Source organism: Agelaius tricolor, unplaced genomic scaffold, assembly GCF_023055355.1.
Source record: "Agelaius tricolor isolate 1412-34295 unplaced genomic scaffold, bAgeTri1.0.p SCAF_12, whole genome shotgun sequence".
In the NCBI taxonomy this organism is placed as follows: Eukaryota; Metazoa; Chordata; class Aves; order Passeriformes; family Icteridae; genus Agelaius; species Agelaius tricolor.
Window position 1 is genome coordinate 24,990,179 of NW_027269272.1, and position 18,907 is coordinate 25,009,085.

At 49.4% G+C, this 18,907-nt stretch overlaps 1 protein-coding gene across 3 annotated transcripts; it reads right to left on the reverse strand.

The window, feature by feature from the left end:
• Positions 1-1,047: 1,047 nt before the first annotated feature.
• Positions 1,048-13,914, reverse strand: MLF1 (myeloid leukemia factor 1). 3 transcript variants are annotated; one of them, XM_071438250.1, is made up of 8 exons: positions 13,762-13,914; positions 9,239-9,413; positions 6,255-6,299; positions 5,389-5,478; positions 4,944-5,072; positions 3,336-3,495; positions 2,955-3,087; positions 1,048-2,823 (listed from the first exon to the last, which is right to left on the reverse strand). In XM_071438250.1, the coding sequence occupies exons 1-8, from the start codon at positions 13,806-13,808 to the stop codon at positions 2,721-2,723; spliced, it is 882 nt and encodes a 293-aa protein (XP_071294351.1). In that variant the 5' UTR covers positions 13,809-13,914; the 3' UTR covers positions 1,048-2,720. The 3 variants fall into 3 exon arrangements, with proteins under 3 accessions (XP_071294351.1, XP_071294350.1, XP_071294349.1); XM_071438249.1 differs by lacking the exon at positions 13,762-13,914 and adding an exon at positions 9,523-10,156; XM_071438248.1 differs by lacking the exon at positions 6,255-6,299 and having other exon boundaries at positions 13,762-13,898.
• Between the last annotated feature and the right edge of the window lie 4,993 nt (positions 13,915-18,907).

The following is an 18,907-nucleotide window of genomic DNA, read 5'->3' on the forward strand; positions in this document are numbered from 1 at the left end:
CTCACGGAGCGGCGCAGGGCGGGAGCCCCAGGGGCGGCATGGAGAGGGGAGGCTCGCACCGCCCGGCCCCTCACGGGCTCCTCCGGTAGCAGCAGGAGCCCCGAGGGCGGATGGAGAGGGGAGGCTCTCAGTGTTCCCTCGGCCCCTCACGGGCCCCTCAGGGTCCGGCTCTGAGGGCGGATGGAGAGGGGAGGCTCTCAGTGTTCCCTCGGCCCCTCACGGAGTGGCGCCGGGCGGGAGCCCCGAGGGCGGATGGAGAGGAGAGGCTGTCACTGCCTCCCCGGCCCCTCACGGGCCCGCAAGGAGCGGCGGGAGCCCCAGGGGCGGCATGGAGAGGGGAGGCTCTCGCTGTCCCCCCGGCCCCTCACGGGCCCCGCAGGGAGCGGCTCTGAGGGCGGACGGAGAGGGGAGGCTCGCACCGAGCCCATCCCGGAGCGCCCTCGGGCTGGTCCCTCCTCGGGAGCGATCCTGGGCCAGCCGTGGGGGTTCCCGGAGTGCGGAATTCTCCGAGTGCGGCCTGAAAGGGGCGGATTTCAACCAAACCATGGAGCGGGACAGAGCCCGCATCGGGGTCACAGCCCAGGAGTTTGGGAATTAGGGGAATTAGAAACAACTGGAGAGCGGCGCTCCCCGGGCCGGGGGCTGAAGAAAAAGGGAACACAAGGCTGGGATGGGGCACTGGCACCCATGCCGGGAAAAGGGAACACAAGGCTGGGATGGGGCACTGGCACCCATTTCGAACACGCTGTTAAAATCGACTCTTCATTCAAAATTACTATCTGGAGCAGCTCTGAAACAGAGGCCCTCTCCGTACTGTTTGGTTCCATCAAGCTTTTATTTTTTGTGGAAAACGCACGGTCACCTCTGGAAATGGAAGGATTTCCAGAGAATGCCCGAGTGGTTCTGCTGAATCCCATCCCATTCCACCCCTCCAGGGGCAGGGGCACCTCCCAGAGCCCAGCGTTCCTTCCCTGAACTGTTTCAAAGCAGCCCAAACTAAATAATGCACAAGTCCCTCTGCAGTGTAGAATAAACCAACAAACCCCATAAATAATAAATAACTTTATTAAAGAATTGCAGTTTCAGATGCTTTTACAGAGCACAACTTGTGCCTTACATTGGAGAACAGTCTTGGTGTAGCAAAGGGATCTGGAGAAATATTCACCTCTTCCCACTGTCGCTTCAAACCCAGGATGTGCTTGTTTTATTTCACACAAAAATCAGAGTTATCAGGTGTATTTTCAATTTAACAGCAGCAGTTCTCCAAGATTGTTGCTGTTAATTACTGAGAAGATTATCTCATAAATGAATTGCAGAATCCACGTTGTCTCCAGTGGATGGAAAACGAGTCCCTGGGTTGAGCTCTGACTTTAAGGGGTGTCCAACCCCCTGACCCCCACAGCTCATTAAAGGGTCCAATTATTGCCATTAATATTGATCACATCAACTTACTGCCACTGATACTTCTCTAATTCAGGAAGAGACCACAAGAAAATAACAGTCCTTCCCTTTTCAGAGCTCAACAGCAGTGCTACTGATTGGGTTTGCACATTAATAAACATTAATTAAATAACCTGGGGAAACTGCAGGAAGATTAAATATGAGTTAGAGGCTTTTTGGCCAAACAAATATTACTCTTAACTTATTAAACCCTATTCTCTCATACAAACAGTAATTTAAAGGCCACATTATAATGGAGCCTTGAATTTATGTAAAGCTTTAGTGTTATTAATTTATATTATTTTATTTACAGAAATTCTTTCTGCTACACCACAGGGCTAGTTCTGCATGGTAGAACAGTACAGGGACTGAACACCTGGAACCCCAGGATTTTCCTAGTCTCAGGCACTGCTGGCTCTTCTAAACTCCTATCAAATGTAGATTTAGGGTCATTCTACTCTCAATAAAACACAAAGAACACAGAAAGGAGAGGGGTTCCTGTATCCAGGGCTCTTTACAACACAAGAAATGGTGAAATCATTCCAGTTAAACTCATTTCTCCCATGTATTTTTCCCATGAGTAATTCCTAGTTGCAGCTGATCTCAGGACACTGATATTACTACAGGATAATTACAGTAATTAAATACTACAGACAATCCTCAAAATGGAAAATGATGGGCTAACTCCACAGGAAACAAAGGATCAGGAATACAAAGTTGACAGTTCAGGCACAGGAAATGAGGTGCAAGCACAGCTTGTTAACATAAAAACTCTGATAAATGTAAAGTATTGGCATATTTCAGTATTTCCTCTCATTTTATGTTACACCACGGTGAATGTAGGGGTTCTGTAACAATTTATAATATGATTTTGAAGTAGTGCTTTACACTGTATTCAAGTTCTATTAATTAACCTAGAAAATCAGTAATTATTTCAGCAACCTAAAATAAAGGACATTTGCTTTCTGTGCAACTCGGAGTGGGAAGGGGGAGCTGCAGTACCAGGCTTAGTAAAGCCTGAGATTGGTGCAGCTGGAGCAGATCAGCTCTGCAAATCCAAGCTGTTTTGACCAGGCTTGGAGATGTTCCATAAAGTGCTTTTAGGCAGAAAGGTGTTGGGCTGGAATTCACTGAGGAGCTGAGGACACTGAGAAGCAGGAGGAGCAAAGGCACAACACAGAGCAGAGATTGGTCACAAATCCAGGTGTATTTTTATGGACACGAGCACTGAGCACCATTCATCTGCTCCAGGGAACCTCTGTCCCAGGGAATGGGGACAGTTAATTCCTGGAGCCCTTCAGGGGGACAGGAGTTCCTTTCACACTGAGAGCCTCCAAGGAATCCCTGGGCACCCTGGATCCTGGAGCTCCAAGTGGCTTCTCTCTGGAAAAAGAACAGCAATGGTCACAATCTCCATGGAAACAGGAGGAATAAAACCTCTTGGAACATTGCTCCAGAACTGGATTTTCTTTCTGCTGCTGGAATTTCCTTATCCTGAAGGGAACTGGTTTTACCTTCTTGATCCACCTTCCCTGGGGCTGTAATGGGCACTCCTGGACCTTGAAGCTTCCACAGCTGCTCTGCTTCGGCAAGGCCTGAACTTCATGATCTCCCTCTGCCACTCCTCATCAAAGGTGCCAGCCTCAGCTGGAAAACAAACACATTTATTTGAAATGTTCATTAAGAGAGGAATAAAAAATTAATGACTATTAGGGGGTTTGGGTAGCGATTTTAAGCTTTGTCATCCACAATTCTCCACATGGCCTACAACTGTTTTTGGGGATATGTAAAAGAGAATTTGGATTTAAAGGTGCCTTTTAAGATATCTCAAGCTGGAACTTCCAAATCAGAGTGTGAAACACTGTAAAGCTCATTAGCTGCCTAAAAAGACCTACATTCATCCAGGTTGATGAATTCTTGGTTCATCTCCTCATCCCCAGTCTTGGAGTTCTTGGATCTTCTGATGACATGAGCCCGATCCTGGATGTGGTGACCAACAGATATTTTCTCCACTCCACTTTCAGAATCCTTCAGTGCTTTTCTTGTTTCTTTAACCTGTTTAAAAAAAAAAAAAGGGGAACTGAGTGTCCTTCCAACTAAAAATGAGGTAAAAAGAGTTCACAGAACCCCAGGATGGTTTGGGTTGGAAGGGACCTTAAAGCCCACCCAGTGCCACGCCTGCCATGGCAGGGACACCTGTCACTGTCCCCAGTGTCCAACCTGGCCTTGGGCACTGCCAGGGACCCAGGGGCAGCCACAGCTTCCCTGGAAGAATTCCCTTCCAATAGCCCATCCACCCCTGCTCTCTGCAGTGAAGTCATTCCCACTTGTCCTGGCACTCCACGCCCATGCAAAGGGTTAAATCCTCCCCCAATAATTTTATATCTTTCCTTTACAAAAGTCAAGTTTTCCAGGCTTCTCCAATTCTCTCATTTCCTGTGCTGGCTGTGAACACACCAACAAAACATAAATCAAGCCTATTTTCCTTTGGCCACCAGAGAGGAAGATGAAACAACACCTCAGGTGTTTTAACTGGGTATTAATTATTGGGGAAAAACCCGAGTTTAAAAATGCTACAGAGCCAAGGTTCCAACATTCTCCTTGGCAACACAAGAGCAACACCTGATGCCAAAATTCCCAGCATGAGGAACAACCAATTACTGAGCTGTGGTGCTGACTGGCTTGGAAGGCAGGCTGGCCCTTATCAGTGTCCTGGGCTATAATTAGCAGCCTTGTGCTAAGGGCTGTGCTGGAGCTGGGACACATTCCCAGCCAATCCTGCCCACGGCCTTTAGGGATCCTGTCTAGGCTTTCATGGCCCGGGCCAGGTTCACATTCCCACTCCCAGTTCCCAGCAGGATTAGACACAACAGCTGCAAGGGAGCTGCAGCTCAGGGTTATGTAAGTGTCTGGCCAAAGGGGTGCTCTCAAGGCAGGGGTTGCATAAATCAGTGCCTCTCCTGGAGTTTAAGTGGACAGGAAAAGGATTCATTACAGCAAAGAGAAGGGCACTGGAAAATTACTGCTCTGTGCTCTGTTTTCCCAGCCTTGGATGGGACTGTAATTTATTTTGGGGTGTACTTAGAACACAAGATTACAGGGAGGAAATCAGACCTTTAACACAGAGCAGGGTTGGAGAGCCCTGTGTTTTCCTCAATCCCTGAATTTTCTTTGTGCAGTCAAGGCTGTGTGGGGGGTCAGGCTCTGCTCCCAGGGAACAGGGACAGGAGGAGAGGAAACAGCCTCAGGCTGGGCCAGGGCAGGCTCAGTGGGACATCAGCAGGAATTCCCTCATGGCAAGGGTGAATAAACATCAGAAGGGGCTCCCAGGGAGGTTTGGGGTGCCCATGCCTGGAGGTGGCACACAGTGACAAGGTGGGGACTGGGCACAGACGGACTCAAGGCAAGCTCAGTGATGGCAGGAGTCTGTAAATCCCAGGAGTCTGCAGCCACTGCTGTGCTGCACCTGCACCCGGGCAGGGCCCAGCTCCTGCAGCACTCACCCCTCCCGGAGCCGTGCGCGTCTGGCTCGTGGCTTGGAAAACTTTGGGAGGTTCATCCCCCACTCTGGAATAGGTCACCATGGAGGAGGAGCTGAAACTGTGTCCCTCGGGCTGGATGGACAGGTCATCCTACAAAGCAAGGCAGGCTCGTTACTGCAACTTCAAACTTGTGGCTAAGACTTATTCCTTATTATTTTATTATGGAAAATATCCCTTCACAAAATTAACCCTCCTGGCACCACATAAAACTTCAGTTTTATCTTCAAAGAATAAAGAAAAATTATAAACACAATATAATAATATAATCTAGGCAAAAACCTCTTTAATTCTTACTATCTTCTTGAGAGTAATCCCATTTTTCTTGGCATTATTTTCTGAGGAATATTTGCAATAACTGGCACTCTCCAGTGCAATAAATTCCAGAATGATTTTCAAAAGAACTCACGAATTTCCTGTGCATTTCCAGCATGTTGTTCCTCATGTTTGACATCATCCTGTCCATTGCAGAAAATGGATCCATAAAATCTGCATCCCACTAAAAAAAGGCAAAAAAAAAAAGACTCCAGTTCAAACAGTCTCAACTCTCCCAGTCCTGGAGCTGGCTTTCACATGCATTTTAACTCAAAAAGCTTTTCAGAATGCACTTCACACACAGACAAGCCAAAATGCATCTTTTCAAAAGGAAATGGAGGGAGTTGGACTAAGATGGAAATATTGGGAAGATCAAAGTGGAAGATTTGTCACTCAGATGTCAAACTGGACAAAAAATGAGTTTATTTAACAAAAATGTTCACTGGATATTCAAGTATCCAATCATAAACCTCACCAACTTCTGCTCTGAAAGTCCTGTATGAGTCTTCAGGGTTTAAATTTCAATCAATTCATTTCCAGAGTTATGTATTTCAATGTTGCAAAATTAAAGCTGCATTTAAGCTCGAAATGAAGTAAAATTAAAGGACAGAAAATCTTCAACTTATTTTTTGAGTAGAAGACAATGGAATGCTCTGGGCAAGAGCCCTGGACAGATGATGGATATTGAGCAGGATATTGCAGAGCCCAAGGCACAGCTGGAAACCACCCCAAGCCCATCCCCAGGGGCTGCATTCCCCAGCAGCACTCAAGGTTTGCAGCTTCCCTAGGGATTATCCCATCCATACCCACAGGTCAGTGCCCCAGGAAGGATTTTTTCCCTGGATTTTCTCATTCCCAAACTGAGAACAGCACCAAAAGCGGGATGCAAGCACAGAGCTCAGCCTCTGCCATGCTTTGCTTACACACAGCTTACACAGGAGCTACTCCACGGATACTAACCCCTCTCCTAAAACCTGCAAAGGGCATGAGGGAGAAGCTGGTGGCCTGGAAAAAAGGAGCAACACCTGGAATTATTATCAGGAACAGCAGAAATTACTTTTATATGAAGCAGATTACATGAAACATTTCTCATCTAATCAAAATCACTCAGGAGGGCCTTGGTAATTAATTAATTAATCAATTAATTCCTGGTATGTGGAAATAATATATTATACTGATGATATTAGAAAATGATAACTGGCACCACATCTAATAAATATTGATAAGAGTGTGTGAAAAGTACTTAGAGCCTGGCACACATCTGCACCCCACAAGAGCCTTTGTGCTGATTTCACACTTCAGGCCCCACCCTGCAATGCTCCATTCCACTCAGGCAGCACTGAAAGCTGATTAAAATCAACAAATAACAAATGATCCCACTGATATTGAGGATTCCTGCATGGCAGGGCAGTGAGATCCTGGGAAGCACAGGGTGTTTCCAGGAAAGCCAGATTGGGGAGTCAGATAAGGGGTGCCAGAAGGACCCAGCCCCTGGCAGGAACTTTAATGGAAAAAAAGCAATTCTCCAGTTCTGGAATAGCTTTAGGAATTCTTCAGCTTTCTGTCAGATTAGGCAGAGCTGTAAATAATTTTTTTTCTCTCAATATCAAGTCCTCACCAGTAAGAGTTATTAGGCATACAAAGCTTGTAAACTCTGTTTTATAACACTAAAAAGCCACTAAAAGCTGTTAAACATTTGCTTGATATACAGGATAATCAGATATCAAAAAAAACAATTAACAGCATCTCTTAATATGCTTTAGCTCATTCCTCCTTCCCTAAAAACTGAACTACAAACATGCTGGAGAAAGGAAAAGCAGTTTTAAATTTGAATCCTACAGTGGCACTCCTTGTGTTGTCCCAATAATTTGGTTCTTTTCAAAGCAGTTTTAGGCGTGCTGCAATTTAAATAAACACAGGATTAGGACATTACTAATTAGTGTCAGTAATTTGAACAAAGTGTATTTTGACATGGCAGCAAAGCTCCACCTCTTCCTACATGAAATGTAATTTTAAAGGTCTCAGTCCTTGGTGGAACAGCAGTTTGAGAGGCAAAGCAGCAAGTGCTGAGTCTGGTGTGAGATCTGACAACTCTTCAGTGACCAGGAGAACATCAGAGGGTCCTGGGGAGGGTCTGGCAGCTGTGGAACTCTGTTAGCACACAGCTCCTGTAGCTGCCACTTGGCTGCAGCCACAGATAAAGGGTTTGGGCCTCACTTTGTCCCTCACTGCAGAACAGGGACACAAGCCCTGAGCTCTGACAGGTTCTGTCTCTAAAGGAAAAGCTCTGATGTGGCTTTAGGCACCACTGATCCAAGCCTCAGGATCAGCAGAGGAAGGATGCTGCCCTCATTAGATGCAGTTTCTATATTTGCCAGGAACTGGATGAGCAGGGGAAGGAATGTGCCAGCTCCCCTCTGGAGCTGCAGGTGACAGGCTCAGCTCCAGCTCTGGCCTGGCCACCAGCCCCTGTCACCTGCCTTTCTCCAACAGCCTCTGCAAATCCAGGGGAAGCATGAAAGCAACAGGGAGGCAGCTGCTGAGTATCTGCAGGGAGAGGAACCAGCTCCCAACGTTCATCCTCTATAAATACAGCTCTAGATAAGGCTTAGATATGATGGTCCTGCATGCCCAGAGCTGAAAAAACACTTCAGTTAAACACAGACCATCACTTGGTGACACACAGAAATACTGAATTCCACACAAATTTCCCTGAGCTTTAATTCTTACAAGTTTGTATCTGAGAGAATATTAACAATCAGCCCAAATTCAGAGCACGAAGTGTTTATTTCCAGCTGCAAAGCTGAAACAGGGTTTAAACATCCATGGATGGATATTCCTGAGGTGGTGAAACCCAGGCTTGTGGAGATCAAACTGAAACAGCTGCACACAAGGGACTGAAATGCAAAATATATCATGGAATTCTGGAATGGGCTGGGCTGGAAGGGACCTGGACAGAACCTGGGCTTGAACACTTCCAGGGATAGGGCAGCCACAACCAGGCACCTTTTTAAGGTAACAGGAAAAGGAAACACATGTAGAGAATATGTGGGACATGTTTAATGCCTTTCTCTAACAGAAACATTTAATGTATTATATTTACATTTAATGTATTATATTTATGAAAGCAAGCACTGCATAAGTGATCAGTTTGTTCATTAAATATCTGTTCAGTGATCAGTACACCCAGACAGATGTTCAGCAGAGATAAGGGATGTGCCATGAGGGAACCAACAGAGAGAGGAACCCTTCCATTTCCCTGAGTGATGCAAGAGATGCAGGGGGCTCCAGGAGCAGAGGCAGGGCTGTTTGCTCATCCCAGAGCACAGCCAGGGCTGTTTGCCCATCCCAGGGGCACAGCCAGGGCTGTTCCCAGCAATGCCCATCCCAGAGCACAGCCAGGGCTGTTTGCCCATCCCAGAGCACAGCCAGGGCTGTTCCCCAGGAATGCCCATCCCAGGGGCACAGCCAGGGCTGTTCCCAGCAATGCCCATCCCAGAGCACAGCCAGGGCTGTTCCCCAGGAATGCCCATCCCAGAGCACAGCCAGGGCTCTTTCCCCAGGAATGCCCATCCCAGAGCACAGCCAGGGCTGTTTGCCCATCCCAGAGCACAGCCAGGGCTGTTTGCCCATCCCAGAGCACAGCCAGGGCTGTTCCCAGCAATGCCCATCCCAGAGCACAGCCAGGGCTGTTCCCCAGGAATGCCCATCCCAGGGGCACAGCCAGGGCTGTTCCCCAGGAATGCCCATCCCAGGGGCACACCCAGGGCTGTTCCCCAGCAATGCCCATCCCAGGGGCACACCCAGGGCTGTTCCCCAGGAATGCCCATCCCAGGGGCACACCCAGGGCTGTTCCCCAGGAATGCCCGTCCCAGGGGCACACCCAGGGCTGTTCCCCATGGATGCCCGTCCCAGAGCAGCCCCCAGCCCCGGCCATCACTTACCCCGCGGGGGCCCCTGGTGGCCACCTGCGAGTCCTGCCGGGCTCTGCCGCCCGCTCTCCTCTCCGCCGGTCTCTCCCCTCCCTGCGGGAGGCTCAGGAGCGGCTCCTGCCCAAACGGCTCCGAGAAGTTCCTCATCACCTGCCTCATGTGCTCATGGTGGGCAGCAAAGGGATCCCTGCACGCCAGAGAGGCACTGGTTAGTGCAGCTCATGGACAACGGCTCCAGGACAGTTCAAACTCTGTTCTTTAATATTCCATAGGGGCTTTTTATCCAAATGTTTTACTTTAATAGGACCCAACCGGGCAATCTCCCATTCCTGATAAACTCTGGTTTCCTCTTCCATTCCCATCTCTCAGGTTGGGCGTTTGAGATCTATTTTCTCTCCTTTTATTCCTCTTCCCTCATCTCCTCTAGAAATATCCATCCTTAGCTGCAGAAAGGCTGTTCTCCTTTCACCCCAACCTGCCAGAACCATAAACTGGCTCACATTTTATTTATCACTATTTTCAACACCTAACAAGAAAATAATTTATTTTAAGTTTTGCCCCTTCATCCTCCAAAGCTTAGCACAGTCCTATGCACTGAACTCCTCATGTCCCACTGGATCCCCCCTCATCCCTCAGATTTATCCTGCTGGCAGTTCCCATCCTACTTTTCCTTCTCCCTGTCCCACATGCTCAAAAACACCCATTATCCCCTAAATTCAGGCCAGTTCCATCTCCTACAGTCACCCACTGCTGCACCTGTGCCTTCCCTCTCCACAAATCCCATTCCCACTGGATCTCTTTCCTGTGCTTAGGAAGGAGACTCTCACTGCCTTTTTCTTTTCCTCTTATTTTCCCCCTCCTCCACTGGTGCAGAACTCCAAACTCCAACCAGTATTTCCAAAGCTTGGCTTGCAGGGAAAACCTTGCTCAACTGCCCTAACTCTGCAAGCTGGACAAGCCCTGATATTCCTAATGAAGGCCCAAAGAGGAGCAAAGCAGGGATTTTTGTGAAGTGCAGGGTATGAGCAGTGCTGCTGCCTGAGGCCAGGCTGCAAATGAACACTTCCCACACAAATGACCCCGCTTCATTTCCTCCTTCCTCTCATCTTCCTCCCTGCCAGCCCACTGCAAACACTTTATTGCCATGAACAGTCACTTCCCAGCCCCTCATCCTCCTTCCCCTCAATTCCTGGCACTCCCCACGCCCTCCAGGACAGCAGAGCCTTTCCTGGGCCATCTCACAGGAAAGGCTCCAGGCTGCTCCTGACTCTTCCAGCCCAGTTATCTCCTGCCCAGCTTTGCTGCTCCCACCCCTTATCTCCAGCCCCACAGAAAGCAGCTCCCACATCACGTGGCTGCTTTGATCCTGTGCCAAAGTCACACTTAACATTTATTTTTTTTCCCTTTCAAGTGAAAAAGACGAACATGAGGTTGGAATTATTTTGAAATAGGATTTTTTTTTCAACACAAAAATATCCCTTTAAGCTATACCCAGACTTAAACTAGCCCAGAAAATGTTTTAGTGATGCCATGGAGCAGCCCCTGCTCTGCTCCCCAGCCTTGGCTCCAGCCCTGGCTGATAAGGAGCTCACCCAGCCCAGGATGAAGAACAGATGGAAAAAGTGCTGGCATGAGGCAAGGGCAGGAATCCCACCAGCACCACCTCGGGATGTGCACCATGGCAGCAGATCCCAAACCCCAGAGAGGTTTGGTTACCACACACAGAGAGCTCCTCGGTACCAGGGACAGAAATCAGACACAAACTGAGGAATGGCAGCCTTGGGAACAGAAGAAAAGGCCCTCAATTCCAAACCTTAGGGAGTAATTAATAAAAAGAATTAATGTATCAAGCCTCAAAAGAAACACCCCAATTTTCGTGTGATCTGGAGTAAGGTAAAACCAATGGAAAGGGAACAGAAAATCCATGTGGAATTAAACCTTGGTGGTTCCAAAGTTTCCAAGGAATGAAACCTTCCAATGACTGAAACTCAAGCCAGAATTCCAAGAGGAGAGCTCACCCTGCCTGATGTACTGAACAAGGCCCAGCCTCTGCAGGTGACCTGCAGGATTTGAAGATCCCTGCTCCAAGCACAGATTTCATGGGAGAGCAGGTGGTGTAGGACACTCTAATTTAGCAATTATTGACTTAAATATGACTTTTTTTGGGGGGGAAGAAGATACTTTTGATGAGAAGGCTGAGATTTTTGTTATAGCATAGAAGTGATGAGGAGAAAGTGAGGGGTTCACAGGGCTTTGCACACCACATCTGTGCCCTTCACGTGTTGAACACTAAATTATTTTTAAAATTAAATTCTGGATGGAGACAAACAATTTACACATTTATTCTTCCAGCACTCTGCAGTAACAGAATTTTGTCTAATATGTATTAAGCTGACCCTCACCTGACATTAAACACACAAGTATAACGTTACTGCTTACCTCAGTGCATGAAAAATCAGTCCTAGAACAATAAACCCCACTTAGTACTTCTGTAAATTGTATTTTGTATTAGAGGTGCTTCTTTTTATTAGCTATTAGATGGAAATATTAGATTTTTTCCCCCACTCAGGAAGTTATGTAAGGCTGCAGCTGCAGATTCCCCCTGGAGAGAACACCTGGCACAACAAACTGAAGGGAATCAAACCCAGAGTGTGCAGCTGGCAGGGCAAACGCAGCCCCTGCACCTGGGAGGGTGTCAGGGATGGAGCCCAGCCTGGCCCTGCACCCTTGGGTGAGTGACTGACTGCTGCTTCCCTGGGACAGCTGCTCCACAGGGCTCCAACCCAGGCACTATTTCCAGTCCAGCACCAAACTCTCTCCTTATGAGGCAGCTGGAGCTCATTAGGACTCCATTTTGGAGCTAATCTTATCTGAGGTAATCAGCTCATTTCCTTCACTGTATGCAAAGCAGACTGACAGGACAGTGCTGAGAAAATGAGTCTCAATTTCCAGCTCGTGTTTCACACACACTCCCTGCCTCCACCTCCTGCAATCCTTGTGGCTACAATAACAAGGAATAAATTAATAAATAAGCAATTGTTATTTCAAACAAGACATAATTTCTATTATTACTTTAATTTCATGCAGAGGATCTGCATACGGAAGTTTCCCGCACAGAGCTCACAAACTGTTATAACAGCAGGAATATTCCTAGAAACCAAGAGTGCTTTGGGAATTCTCCTGGAATGTGCTGTAGCTCAGCAGGAGATTCTCCTTTAAGCAGCCCCAGCCAGAGCTCCCAGTAACCAGGAGATGCAGACAACAAACCACATCACAGGCCTGCTGCTCCCTTCCTCACCCGCCCCTTATCCCAGCTGCTAATTAAATTCCTGACAGTTTTTTTCTAAGATTTAAAATAATTATTGATGCTCCTCAGCGTGCTCTGATCCCATTTTCATCCACTACAAATCACAGTTTCTGACCAAAGACATGAAATGGGGCCAGAGCAGGTAATTCAGCAGCTCTGGATGAGGGGAGAAGCACCTGCATCTCTCACTACTCATATTTGTGGCAAAAGGAGATTCCCACAGGGAATAAACTGGGCCCTGACTTGAGTTCACAGACAGGAACCACCACTGTGCTCACAGTATGGAAACAGAATCACAGAATGGTTTGGCTTGGAAAGGACCTAGAAGATGGTCCTGTCAAACCCCCTGCATGGGCAGGGACACCTTCCACCACCCCAGGCTGCTCCAGGCCCATCCAACCTTGAACAATTCCAGGGATGTGGCACCACAGCTTCTCTGAACTACCTGTGCCTCACAGGGGATAAAAACCCAATCTGCTGGGGTAAAGCAGCGCCGTCCCCTCGGGAAACGAGCACAGGGAGACAATTTACCATCAGTGCTCTCACACGCGTCGGCAAAGTTGTAATTGAAGGACACCTGGTGCTCTAAGCAGTGCCGGCACCGAGAGGAGTCCAGACACAGCCTGTGGCTGAGCAATTAATTAAAAACACGCACATCAAGCCGGATGAGCTGCACTGCTCACAACCTGTACTCAGGGACCCGAAGAGCAAACAAACTCCAGGATCTCCGGCAAGGAGGTGAAGATCTCCTCTGTGCAAAACGTGGATTAAACCCTTCCCTGCTCAGAGGGGAGGCAAACTCAGCTCTCCGCCGTGGAACCTCGCTGAGGACGTTTAACCCCCGCACGGCTTTAGGGGCACGGGCGGTACCGGCCGGGACACACGGGCGGCCCAACGGCCCCGACAGCGGCTCCTGCACCGGCACCGACCCCGTAACCCGCCCTGGTCGTTATACCTGCCCCAATCCCGGTCCTTCCACCTGCCCCGGTCCCTTTAACCCGCACGGATCCCGGTCCTTCCACCGGCACCGACCCCTTTAACCCGCCCCGACCCCTTTAATCAGCACCGACCCCCGAAGCTGCCTCAGTCCACGGTCGGTCCCACATACCCACCCCGCCCGCCCGTTTCCAGCCCCGGACCAGCCCGTCGGAGCCCACCACCGCCTCAGCCCACTCTCGGCCGGTCCCCCCCGCCTCACCGCCGTGGCCCGCAGCCGCCCGCCCCTCACCTGAAGAAGGGATCGTCCTCGAAGCACCTCCCGAGCCCCCCGAACATGGCGGCGGCCGCTGCGCTCTGCGCGCCCCCAGCCCCGCGCGGCCCCTCCTCACCGCGCCGCGCACCGCTCCGCCCCGCCCGCGCACGTGACCTCACCCGGCCGTTCTCATTGGCCGGCGCGCCGCGAGGGGCGGGGCTCCCCCGCACGCCGCCGTTGCCATGGCGACCGCGGGGCCGCCGCTCCAGAGGGGTCCCGGGAATCGGGAAAGTTCCGGAAATTCCCGAAATTCGGGAAATGCGGGAATCGCGGGAATCACAGCCCCGCCCGCAGCCCCGCTCTGCCACGGGCTGCGCCCCGGTCCTGGGGAGTGCGAGGCGGGGACAGGCCCGGCCCCAGCGGGGCTGCGGGGCGTCCCGCTCCTCGGCGATTTGAGAAAAAATTCATTTTTTTCCAGTAGATGGCAGTAAAATAAAGCTACGGCCTCCTCCCGGCCGCTGGAAACTGCGGAACGTGGGACAGCAGCGAGAGGCTGCGGTGAGGGACCAGGAGCGCCTATTGCAGGGATCCAGCGTGAGGAGGGCGGGATGCCCTGCTGATCAGAATATTGACAAGTCATTAATAAATGACCACTGTAAATGATTTAATCACTATGCTACAAACACTGCTTGTTGCATTTTTAGTGTGAATAAACTTTCCCTTCAGAGCAGTTTTAAATAATTCTAGAATCTTTGAGTTGCTGCAGTGCAGAGGTTGAAGTTACTAAAATATTTGTAATATTCCGTGTGTGGCTTGAAATGAAGTTTGTTTCAAGAGTTCTGTGTGTGAGCAATAAAGCCCATCCCGGCTGGCAGGAGATTTGGTGGTGAGAAGCCCGGCAGAGGCAGAGCTGCCTCCCTGAGCTGGTTCATTTGCTGCTCTCTCACCCCCAGAGCTCACCTGGGCTCGATTCCTGTCAGAGAGTACCTGGAACAGGGGCTGGAAATGATAAAGGAATAAAGCAGGGATTTATTAAAAGGCCTTTACAGGACACACCTTGGGCAGTGACAGAGCCCAGCTGAGGCTACACACAAGATGGACCCCAAGTCACAAGTTCTCACACTTTTATAAGTTTTGGTCCCTTTCCATGCTGGGTTCATTGTCCAATTCCAGCCCCAGGTTGTGCAGCCCCACCCTCCCAGTTTCTCCCCTCCATTCCCTGCTGTTTGCACGGTTTGGGCTGAAGCTGCAGCGCTGTCCTTGGCTCTGGGGCTGGACAGGGATTGTTCTGTGTGCCTGGGCTGTGAGCAGAGCTGCTGGCACTGTGTGTGGAGCTCAGGGTTATCCACTGTTGGAATACAGTGCAGAATCTGGGAAATACAAAAGCTGAAGGCATCAGGGTGACCCTGGCCCTGCCCAGCATTCCCTGCCCAGACGCATTCCTGCCTGGAGTGAATCCCAGACCCTGGGATCTGAGGGAATTCCAGCAGCTGAGAGCAGAATCACCTGGTTGCTGTGATCTGCACAGTGCTGCAGCCTCAGTTCATTCCCCTCTGATGTCCCTGCATGGATGGATCCTGATGGAACAAGGATCTCCTCTCCTGACTGCCATGGAAACACTCCAGGCTCTTCTAATCCCAGTGGTCATCCCAGGCATGTTTCCTGCAGGGAATCTGAGGAGGGGCAGGACACAGGGAATGAATTCCCACTGCCAGGGGCAGGTTTGGGTGGGATTTTGGGAAGGAATTGTTCCCTGGAGGGTGGGCAGGGCTGGGATGGGATTCCCAGAGCAGCTGTGGCTGCCCCTGCATCCCTGGCAGTGCCCAAGGCCAGGCTGGACACTGGGGCTGGAGCACCTGGGGCAGTGGGAGGTGTCCCTGCCCATCCAGGTGGATCTTGAAGATCCCTCCCAACCCAAACCATTCCACGATTCCCTGAACTCAGCCATGAAAAAAGAAATTATTTCTACCCCTGGGACAGGGATGTGGAACTTTCCCACAGCTGTTCCCAGCCCTCCACATCACCCACACTCCCCTGGTTCATCTTGTGCCCACTCTGACTCCCAGGGATGGAATCTCCCAGCCAGAGCAGCTCCAGCCCTGGATCCTGTGCAGGAACCCAGGGATGGGGCTGCAGGGGTTGTTAATTCCTCATATCCCTGGATTCTGTGCAGGATCTGAGGGATGAGGCTGCAGAGGTTGTTAATTCCTCGTTTCCCTGGATTCTGTAATGATCTGAGGGATGAGGCTGCAGGGGTTGTTAATTCCTTGTTTCCCTGGATTCTGTAATGATCTGAGGGATGAGGCTGCAGGGGTTGTTCCTTTCCCATTTTCCAGGATCCTGTCAAGAACCCAGGGATGAGGCTGCAGAGGTTGCTAATTCCCCATTTCTCCTGGATCCCGTGCAGGATCTGGGGGATGAGGCTGCAGAGGTTGCTAATTCCTCATTTCCCTGGATTCTCTAAGGATCTGAAGGATGAGGCTGCAGGGGTTGCTAATTCCTCATTTCCCTGGATCCTGTGCAGGATCTGAAGGATGGGGCTGCAGAGGTTGTTAATTCCCCATTTCCCTGGATCCCGTGCAGGATCTGGGGGATGAGGCTGCAGAGGTTGTTCCTTTCCCATTTCCCTGGATTCTGTGCAGGAACCCAGGGATGAGGCTGCAGAGGTTGTTAATTCCCCATTTCCCTGGATCCCGTGCAGGATCTGGGGGATGAGGCTGCAGAGGTTGTTAATTCCTCATTTCCCTGGATTCTGTAAGGATCTGGGGGATGAGGCTGCAGAGGTTGTTCTTTTCCCATTTCCCTGGATCCCGTGCAGGATCTGGGGGATGAGGCTGCAGAGGTTGTTCCCTTTGCAGCTGCAGGAAGGAGCTCATTATGGGATGCTGGGTGCCAGGGATGCAGGGCTGTGTTTGCACAGAGATCTCTTTAATTGCTCAGCCCTTCTCCAGGTCTGGGGCTGCTGCAGCTGCAGCTCCTTTGTGCAGATTAAAAGAGTTCTGTGAGGAGCTCCTCGTGCTGCAGCTCTGCCAGGCTGGAGGGCATCTCCAATGAGATTAATGATGTCTGCCTTAATAGAAGAAAACTTTGCATAAATGAGATTATGGTTTCTGCTGAAACCTGCCAACTCTTATTCATTTGCAGTAAATATTATCTTTAATTAAAAGTTTTAAGGTATCTTGTTCCTGAGCTAATGAGATCTACAGTGATTTCCCTTAGGAATTAATTTACCTTCTTAATTCTTATTCATTTTGGTGATAGGACTGTTTAAATCTGCTCCAGACTTCAGAGCTTTCTGGAGCACTTTCAGCCAGAACAGAGGGTCATTTTGCCACATTGATGTGTGTTGGTATTTGTAATTCCCTTGTTCTCTCTCCATTCCAAAGATCCCTGTTTAGGTTCCTGCCCCAAACATTTCCTTCCAACCCCTGAGTTCCCCTGCACTCCTCATGCTGAGAGGTTTCCCTCCCACCAGTTTGGGTTTGTGTTTTCTGTTCCCTCCAGAGTAAAAATCAATTCTGGTGATGCCCAAAAAAAGACCCTGATTGTGATCAACTTTTTATATAAAATACATTAAAAAAAAAAACCTGTGGGAAACACTTGGTGAACTGCTGAAAAACACAGGAATATTTCTGCCTTTCTGGGAAATCATCCCCTCTAATTCCTCTACTCATCCAAAGGATTATTTTGAAGCAGCCTTAACACTTGGAGGTGAAAATTGCATTCCTGCACTTGTGTTTGAATGGGAAAAGTGCCAAACTGGGCTGGGAGAACTGGAGCCAGAGCCCTCCCTGAGGGCCAGACTGAAATTCATTCATCATTGGAACTAAATGACAAGGTTCCCTTCTTTAAAACAGAAATACAGATGGAAATTAAACAGCAAATTTCAAAGGAAATACCTGGTTTGTACACACGAAGAAGAAACCAAGAGGGAAGAAAGAATTATTTGTCCTCAGCTCATTATCAGCAGATTTTTCTGTTGAAATCCAATCTGAATCCTGTGAGTCTCCTCCAAAGATGCTGGGTCTGACAAGGTTTAAAAGCTGGGTAATTAATTACCCTAACGAGGGAAATGGAGCAGTCAGAGCCAAGTGTTGACCAGGGGTGGTTTTGTCCTGATGAAATATTAAATACCTGTTCAGGACTAAGCTCTCAGCCTTACCTGGATAAGTTGAACCCTATTTTATATAAGATGCAAACCAGGGAAAGACAATTCCTCCTTTCTACAGAAAAAAAAAAAAATTCACTTTCTTTTACTATTATTCCAATTTTTTCCATTTCCCACCCAACAACTTGTGACAGAAAACCTCCCCATGTCCTCTCTTTGTGTATAATTAGGAAATATCCCTAAAAATTGCCCTTGTGTGTCTGTAGCTGATAAAAGGAGTCACTTAGAGGCTGCAGGAGGAACTCCTGCCTGCAGGAACTCCTAACCCTGAACTTGCAGCACCAAAAAAGGGGAAGAAACACATTTTGGGGCCTGGGTTGGGCTATAAATAGAGCTGTCAGCAGCTCGTGCAGGCTGCTGATGCCTCCCTTTTATAGCTCAGGGCAGCCCAGCTCCCTGACCCACACAGAGGAGAGCCTGGCAATTAGGGATGAGCTAATGAACAGTGCTGGAGGGCAGCAGGTCCCTCTGGGAGCAGGAGGGACCCTCGGGGTGTGCTGGGGGCACCCTGAGCCTGCCATGCCCAGAAGGTCTCAGCAAAGTGGGAAATGGGATTTTGGGTGTGTTTCTTTGAGGAGGCTGAGAATTGGTACAAAAACCAAAGCAAGTCACCAATCTGAGTATGAAATACCTGCAGGCATTGCCAGGCTGGGGTGGCTGGGGTGGCTCCTTGGTGTCCCCTTCAGGGGATGGGTGTTGGGTAAGGAACATCCAGAGCGTCCCCAGGAGCTGGATGTGACACAGGCAGCCAGGGCCTGGCACTTCACTGCCATCCCAGCTCATCCCCAGAGAGCCAGGAGAAGCTTTTTGGTTCTGTGAGAAGTTCTGGGATGTTGCTTTTCAAACATCCCTACAGCAATGATCCAGTGGGGAGAGTCGCTCAGGTTTGGGCTTTAATGAATCCCTGACCTTCATTTCCCACCCTATGAGCCAACATTTCTTCAATCAGCCCTGATTTTGTGACTTTATCCTCTTGGTTTTGTTTAGCAGAGTAAAAGCTGAGGCACAGAAACA